At 36.4% G+C, this 8,565-nt stretch overlaps 1 protein-coding gene across 1 annotated transcript; it reads left to right on the top strand.

The window, feature by feature from the left end:
• Positions 1 to 248: 248 nt before the first annotated feature.
• Positions 249 to 7,362, top strand: LOC120084947 (ABC transporter G family member 29-like). Its single transcript, XM_039040760.1, has 22 exons — positions 249 to 619; positions 881 to 1,090; positions 1,215 to 1,299; positions 1,392 to 1,551; positions 1,656 to 1,732; positions 1,833 to 1,886; positions 2,255 to 2,345; positions 2,426 to 2,727; positions 2,810 to 3,408; positions 3,500 to 3,660; positions 3,774 to 3,883; positions 3,984 to 4,137; positions 4,228 to 4,380; positions 4,476 to 4,651; positions 4,736 to 5,068; positions 5,163 to 5,453; positions 5,544 to 5,627; positions 5,709 to 5,842; positions 5,924 to 6,151; positions 6,264 to 6,435; positions 6,556 to 6,810; positions 6,898 to 7,362. The coding sequence occupies exons 1-22, from the start codon at positions 249 to 251 to the stop codon at positions 7,168 to 7,170; spliced, it is 4,473 nt and encodes a 1,490-aa protein (XP_038896688.1). The 3' UTR covers positions 7,171 to 7,362.
• The last annotated feature ends 1,203 nt before the right edge of the window (positions 7,363 to 8,565 follow it).

Raw genomic sequence — 8,565 nt, 5'->3', positions numbered from 1 at the left:
TCTTCCTCTTTATAAATCCTTCTTCCTTTTCTCTTCCAAAATTACCACTCTCTTCTTCTTCTCTTTCACCAGAGAGTGAGAAACAGAGACCCAAAATTACCTAACCCAAAAACAATCCCATCTTTCTTTCCCTCTTCTTCTTAATTCTTTATTGTTTCCATTCTTTTTTCCAGCAACTATCTCCACTTGTACACAAATTTTCTCTGGGTTTCTTTTCTAAGAAAAACAGGGGATTTTAAACCCAAAAAATGGAACGGCGGACTAGTCGCAATTTCAGCCGGAGTATTAGCCGGAGTTTCAGCCGGGCAAGCTGGAGCATGGAAGATGTGTTTGCTAATGGGAACCCTTCACGCAGAAGCTCTCGAGTCGATGAAGACGAAGAGGCTCTGCGTTGGGCCGCCATTGAAAAGCTTCCCACTTACGACCGTCTTAGAACCAGCATCTTGCAGTCCGTTAATGAACCCGACCCTCGACTCGCTGGAAACTTACCGCTTCATAAGGAAGTTGACGTTCGGAAACTCGGCGTTAATGACCGCCAGGATTTTATTGATCGGATTTTTAAAGTTGCAGAGGAGGATAATGAGAAGTTCTTGAGGAAGCTGAAGAACAGAATTGACCGGTAACTTCCGCCCTCACTTGTTTGTTTCTTCTTTCCACTTTTGTCCAATTGGTTCGATTATCAGTTAAATATTTGGCACTTCCATTACCATTTTATTCTCCAATTGCCACCAAACCACATCAATTTTTAAGGTCCAGTAATATTTGAGTGCAGTATTTATTCATTCATGGTCTCTATCACAAACAAAAAATAAAAAATAAAAAATATTTAACCTATTTACATCATATTTCTATCTCTTACTTACTGGGAAAAAAATTGCAGAGTTGGAATCCGACTTCCTACAGTAGAAGTGAGATTCGAACATCTGACCATTGAAGCAGATTGTCATGTCGGGAACAGAGCTTTACCGACGCTGCCGAACGTGGCAAGGAACATGGTGGAATCGGCCATTAGTTTGCTTGGAATAAAATTGGCTAAACAAACCAAACTCACCATCCTTAAAGATGCCTCTGGCATTGTCAAACCATCCAGGTAATAAAGATAGACATTTTCTTATCTATTAAAAATAAATTTTAGCATTTACCATCCCTTATTTACAATAACGGAAAATGTAAAATTGATATATATATATTTTTTTGGGTGTATATTATTTTAGGATGACCCTTTTGCTAGGTCCCCCATCCTCAGGCAAAACAACTCTCTTGTTGGCTTTGGCAGGAAAATTAGACCCAAGTTTAAAGGTAAACAAAAATAAAACATTTTCTTAAAATTAAAAATAGTAACTAAATTTTATTTTATTTTAACTTAAACTATATATATTTTGGTTGGACAGGTGAAGGGAGGAGTGACCTACAACGGGCACAAATTGAAAGAATTTGTTCCACAAAAAACGTCGGCTTACATTAGCCAAAACGATGTTCACATTGGAATTATGACGGTCAAAGAAACCCTCGATTTCTCTGCTAGATGTCAAGGAGTTGGGACTCGTTATGGTATTTTTCCTTTTTATTTACCTAAATAAATAAAAGCCAACCCAATTTTTCCATTTAAACAAACAAATTTAATGACTTAATTATTAATTTTTTTTTTCTTAAAGAACTCTTGAGTGAGCTTGCTAGAAGAGAAAAGGATGCAGGGATCAAACCAGAGGCAGAAGTAGACCTTTTCATGAAGGTAATTTAATCCTTTCATAATTATTAATTACCCAACATGTTTATATTTAAATATATATAAGAAAAAGAAACTGATTAAAAAAATAAATTGGAAATTACAGGCAACCGCCATGGAAGGAGTTGAGAGCAGCCTCATTACTGACTACACTCTCAAAGTAAGTTTACCGGTTCCCCAAGTAAAAGGTCAAAGACATAATAACAAATCAATCAATTTGACCAATTGGCATAATTAAGTTAGAGATATATAATTTTTAAATTCATCTTATGGTATTATTATTTTAATCAAAATGGTATGGTTGGTGGATGAAGTTTCCCTTTTATGACTTTTTGTGCATGAATTCCTATCCTTAACGACTCGACCAAACCAAAGCCTCCTTTTCTGATTTTCTTCCATCTCACCTACTCTTTTTGTTTTAATCTAAACTATTAACAAAAGAATATTTGAATTTATCTCATTTTATGCCATTTTTTTGTAATTATATAAATTTTTTTAAAAAAAATGTCTTTGGTATTTATTCAACAGATACTTGGACTTGACATTTGCAAAGACACCATTGTTGGAGATGAAATGATAAGGGGTATATCTGGTGGACAGAGAAAAAGAGTCACCACAGGTTAAAAAGATTAGTTAATTATTAAGCGTAGAAGTGTTGAATATTAAATTGACAAACATATATGTGATTAATTAATACAGGAGAGATGATTGTTGGACCCACAAAGACATTATTTATGGATGAAATATCAACGGGTCTTGATAGTTCAACAACTTATCAAATAGTGAAATGCCTACAACAGATTGTGCACTTAACCGAGGGTACAATTTTAATGTCCCTACTCCAGCCTGCTCCTGAGACGTTCGATCTTTTTGATGACATCATCCTCGTATCGGAGGGTCAGATCGTTTATCAGGGCCCACGTGACCACATCGTTGAATTCTTTGAATCGTGCGGCTTCAAATGCCCCGAAAGAAAAGGGACCGCTGATTTCTTACAAGAGGTTAACACATCAACGATCCACATTACTCCTCACACTATTCCCTTACTCTACTCGCGTCACACCTGATTCTTACTTATTGCAGGTTACTTCAAGAAAAGACCAAGAACAATATTGGGCTGATCGGAGAAAGCCGTACCGGTACGTTCCGGTATCGGAGTTCGCCAGCCGATTCAAGCGTTTCCATGTCGGTTTGAGGTTAGAAAACGAGCTCTCTATCCCTTACGATAAGTCTCGTGGTCATAAAGCTGCTCTGGTTTTCTCTGAGAATGTCGTCCCCAAAATGGAGCTTCTCAAAGCTTGCTTCGATAAAGAATGGTTGTTGATGAAGCGAAACTCGTTTGTTTACATCTTCAAAACTGTTCAAATCATTATCGTTGCCATTATAGCATCCACGGTGTTCTTAAGGACGAGAATGCACACCAGAGATGAATCGGATGGGGCTGTGTTTATTGGGGCTCTTTTGTTTTCTTTGGTTAGTAATATGTTTAATGGATTCTCTGAGCTTGCAATGACTATTTCAAGACTTCCTGTGTTTTACAAGCAAAGAGATCTTAAGTTTCACCCTCCATGGACTTACACTATCCCTACTGTCATTCTTGGAATACCCACTTCGCTTCTTGAATCTGTTGTTTGGTTGCTGGTTACATATTACACAATTGGATTTGCTCCTGAGGCTAGCAGGTTAGAGATTTTTGTTGAATTATTAGTTCAAATTAGCTTTGGTGTGTGTTCATATTTAGTTTATTAACTTGGATTCATTTGGAATTTTCAGGTTCTTCAAGCAATTGTTGTTGATATTTCTTGTGCAACAAATGGCAGCTGGAGTGTTTAGACTCATTGCTGGAATTTGTAGGAGTATGATCATTGCTAACACTGGAGGGTCATTGATTCTTCTACTTATATTCTTGTTGGGTGGTTTTATCATTCCTAGAGGTAACTTAGCAATTGACATGGTGACATAATTAGTTAATGTTGATTCATTCAATAGCATCCTCAACATAGAGTATGTGATTAAAGAATAATCTCTTATTTTGTTATTGTAACAGGTGAAATTCCAAAGTGGTGGATATGGGGTTACTGGATTTCACCCCTGACTTATGGTTTCAATGCTATAACTGTTAATGAAATGTTTGCCCCTAGGTGGATGAATAAGATGGTATGGATTTAGTTTTCTTCTAAAACTTTCCCTTTTCAATAAACAAGAAAAAACACATGGAAAAGTTCGTTTATAATGTCTTGGGTTGACCCTATTGCAGATTCCAAATACTACTGTTAGTTTGGGTGTGAAGGTGCTACAAAATTTTGATGTTTTTCCCAATAGGAATTGGTATTGGATTGGCATTGCAGCTATTATTGGATTTGCAATTCTCTTCAATATTCTTTTCACCATTTCACTTACCTATCTTAATCGTAAGAATTCTCACTCTGTTCCGCCTGTATGACATATCATTTGTGTTAGAACTCTTCTAATCAAACTTATTCTACTCTGTCATGTATTAGCACTCACAAAGCATCAAGCAATAATGTCTGAAGAAACAGCATCGGAGATGGAGGCTAACCAAGAAGATTCACAAGAACCTAGACTAAGAAGACCCATGTCGAAAAAAGATTCATTCCCTCAATCGTTATCAGCTTCAGATGGAAACAATACAAGTGAGTAACATAATAGATTAAATCATTCTAACTGTGTGTAAAAATGGTCAGTTATCATCATATTGCTCACATGATCTTTGTTTGATTTTTTCCAGGAGAAATGAACATGCAAAGAATGAGTAGTAAATCTAATACCAATGGATTAAAAAGAAATTCAAGTTCCTTAATTGAAGAGACCAATGGTGTTCCAGCCAAGAAGGGAATGATCCTTCCTTTTAGTCCTCTTGCTATGTCCTTTGACACTGTAAATTACTACGTGGACATGCCTCCTGTAAGAAGAAACTCTTTTCATCAATCTTTCTTTCATGATTCAGCATTGAATTTTACTCATAGTTGATTGTTATAATCATAACAGGAAATGAAAGAGCAAGGAGTCACAGAAGATAGGCTCCAACTTCTTCGTGGAGTTACGGGTGCTTTTCGTCCTGGAGTCCTTACTGCACTAATGGGTGTTAGTGGTGCTGGAAAAACAACTTTGATGGATGTTTTAGCAGGAAGAAAAACTGGAGGTTATATTGAAGGGGATGTCAGAATTTCAGGGTTCCCTAAAAAACAAGAAACTTTTGCAAGAATTTCTGGATATTGCGAGCAAAATGATATCCACTCTCCTCAAGTCACAATTCGAGAGTCCTTAATTTACTCTGCTTTCCTTAGGCTCCCAAAAGAAGTCAGCAAAGAGGAAAAAATGGTAAGAACAATAACATTATCTCGTCTTTTAAATAGGTCCTGAGAAATGTAGAAAAATATTACTAAACTGTTTGTGTTGGTTATGTCTTTTTCAGGTCTTTGTGGATGAGGTGATGGACTTGGTGGAGTTAGACAGCCTTAAGGATGCTATAGTAGGGCTGCCAGGAGTTACAGGGTTGTCAACCGAACAGAGAAAAAGATTGACAATTGCCGTGGAACTTGTTGCTAACCCCTCAATCATTTTCATGGATGAACCGACCTCCGGTCTTGATGCTAGGGCAGCTGCCATTGTCATGAGAGCTGTTAGAAACACTGTGGATACTGGAAGAACAGTGGTTTGCACTATTCACCAACCTAGCATTGATATATTTGAAGCCTTTGATGAGGTAAGTACATTTCTCCTTGCTCTGTCTCTCTCTTTCTGCATCCATCCCTTGTGACAGTGTGTGATACTTACTCGATATCGTGTATCTCAGTTACTATTAATGAAAAGAGGAGGCCAAGTGATCTACTTTGGACCTTTGGGTCGCAATTCTCAAAAGATCATCGAGTATTTCGAGGTACTTAATCTTCCTTGAATTCATCTATTTCTTTTCTAAAATAAAAAATAGTTCTCTCAATTTAGATTAACTGGTTTGTAGTCAATTCCTGGAGTGCCCAAAATCAAAGAGAAGTATAATCCAGCTACTTGGATGTTGGAAGTAAGCTCTGTAGCCGCTGAAGTTCGTCTCAGCATGGACTTTGCTGAACATTACAAATCATCATCCTTGTATAAGTAAGTAAAATATGAATGATATAAAAAAAAGTATTATGTCCAAAATTTTTGTTTTATTCTAAATGAATTTTCTTGAAATAGGCGAAACAAGGAACTAGTAACAGACTTAAGCACACCTCCACCTGGAGCCAAGGACCTGTATTTCGAGAGTCAATACTCACAATCGGCATGGGGGCAGTTGAAATGTTGCCTTTGGAAACAATGGTGGACTTACTGGAGAAGTCCTGATTACAACCTTGTCAGATACTTCTTCACCTTGGCTGCTGCTCTCATGATTGGAACAGTTTTCTGGAAGGTTGGCACCAAAAGGTACATTCTTATTTCCTCCCTAACAATCATCCAAATAATTTATGGGAGCAAATGTTCATTTGTTCAGCTGTTTGAGAACTATTTTCTAAATTGTTGTTCATGTGTTGTTCAGGGATAGTTCAACCGATCTCACCATGGTCATCGGGGCCATGTATGCCGCTGTATTATTTGTTGGAATCAATAATTGCCAAACTGTACAACCCATAGTTTCAGTGGAGAGAACTGTATTCTATAGAGAAAGAGCTGCAGGAATGTATTCTGCTTTGCCTTATGCCCTTGCACAGGTGAGTTAGTTAACTGGATTTTATTAGTATTTTCAATAATGTGTTTCTCTTCTGGATGTGATCATGCCATTTTGATATTAGAGAACCAATGATTGAAATTGAATCATGTGAATAATGCAGGTGTTGGTAGAGATCCCATTCATTCTTGTTCAAACAACATACTATACTCTTATTGTGTACTCCATGGTCAGCTTTCAATGGACAGCTCCAAAATTCTTCTGGTTTTACTTCATCAACTTCTTCTCCTTCCTCTACTTCACATACTATGGCATGATGACTGTGTCCATTACACCAAACCACCATGTAGCAGCCATATTTGCAGCAGCTTTCTATGCACTCTTCAACCTCTTCTCTGGATTCTTCGTCCCAAGACCGGTAAGGCACCTTTCCAACTTGAATGTTATGAGAACCAACTTAAACCATATACATAAAGCTAATGTAACTATCTTTTTGAAACTTCAGAGAATTCCCAAATGGTGGGTGTGGTATTATTGGATCTGCCCTATTGCATGGACCGTGTACGGGTTGATCATATCGCAGTATGGAGATGTTGAGAAGACCATATCGGTGCCTGGATCATCTGATAAAATTGCTATAAAATCTTACATTGAAAGCCATTTCGGTTATGATCCTAACTTCATGGGACCAGTTGCAGGAGTTTTGGTGGGTTTTGCAGCCTTCTTTGCATTCATATTTGCGTATTGCATAAAGACGTTGAACTTCCAATTGAGGTAGAAAAGAGCAGCTAGTGAAAGACAGCCTCTTCATAATGCAATCTTCTATATATATATAGCCAATTCTTGTAAATATATATAGTATAAGTGTAATGAAGATCATGTTCGATCATTCTAAAAGTTTTGATGTAGTTGTATGTTTAAATGTAAAGGGTGTTGGATTGTCTTAAATTAAAGGAAACATATACTACAACTATGCCAAGCCTGTGTGAGATGCCATTTTTTAATATATATATATTCAATTCATGCATAAAATGAAGTTGTCAATATCATTAAATAAGTCTCTCATAATCAACAAATTGCCACCAAAAAAAAAAAAAAAAAACAGTAAATTCAGCTTCCTTTTTTTGAAGAGGTATCAAGTGAAAATGTTAACTTTTGAATTGATTATAAATGGCTCAAGTGAAAATATTATGAAATATTTGTTTCACTGATCAGTTTGGTCATTGGTGTCCTATGTCAAATTGTGGGTTAGCGTCCTAAATCACCATTTTTCTAGTTGATTTCACTTCAGAATTAATTTTAGTCTTGAATGTGTTGGGATCTTCAAAGCTGCACGAACATTCTATTCTTTTCTTGGAACGAATATTTAATAAGGCTATTTATATTCCATTTCATTTAAAATCAACTCAAAATTATTTGGTATGATATAGTTTAGATTGGCCATGAATGCTCATGATTTTACTTTTGGTTTTAGTCTTGTATCAGTACATATAAGTGTCTTTACTTATATAAAAGATATATTTATCTTCTCTAACCAACGTGAAGTTTTGTTTTCACTCCTAACATTACATTAATAATCTTTGATTTCAAATTTCATTATATTTTGTACTTCCATATCGATTCAAAGTGTTAAGATTGTGGAGCCAAAACAAGCTTGCAAAGCTAGTGAATTTGAGGAGACGCCTCGGGTCGATCCTCATATCGTTGAGGCCAAGAAACGGTCAAACTAGGAGAATTAACTCGAGGTTTTGAGAAGTTTCACCTCGACTCACTACTTTTCTAGAATGACAATCTTGATCATTATCCATCCTCATCTGGTTGATGATTCAAAATAGTCCTCCTACTTATTATGAACTCTCCTTTTCAAATTATATTGAAATTTATCGTCCACACAAATGGTACCAACTATTGATACACAACCTAGACAATGAAGATCTCACCTGATCTATATGCACTCAACAGTAAATTTGTTATTCAAGGATAATGTGACCTACAAGAGAGGAAAAATATGGACACTGATGTGATACTTACCGCAACACTTTCAATGTTTATGTCAACAAGAGGAAAAATATGGACGTATTCCAACCAAACTTTAAACCAATACCCTGCCTGTCCTATTCTCCTTCTCACCTTGCATGTCTAAATCATGAGTTGCAGAAAAAGAATACCTATA

The sequence above is a fragment of the Benincasa hispida genome, chromosome 1, assembly GCF_009727055.1.
Source record: "Benincasa hispida cultivar B227 chromosome 1, ASM972705v1, whole genome shotgun sequence".
Classification (NCBI taxonomy): Eukaryota; Viridiplantae; Streptophyta; class Magnoliopsida; order Cucurbitales; family Cucurbitaceae; genus Benincasa; species Benincasa hispida.
The sequence above is the reverse complement of the archived record's forward strand: the minus strand, read 5'-3'. Positions and strand labels throughout refer to the sequence as shown.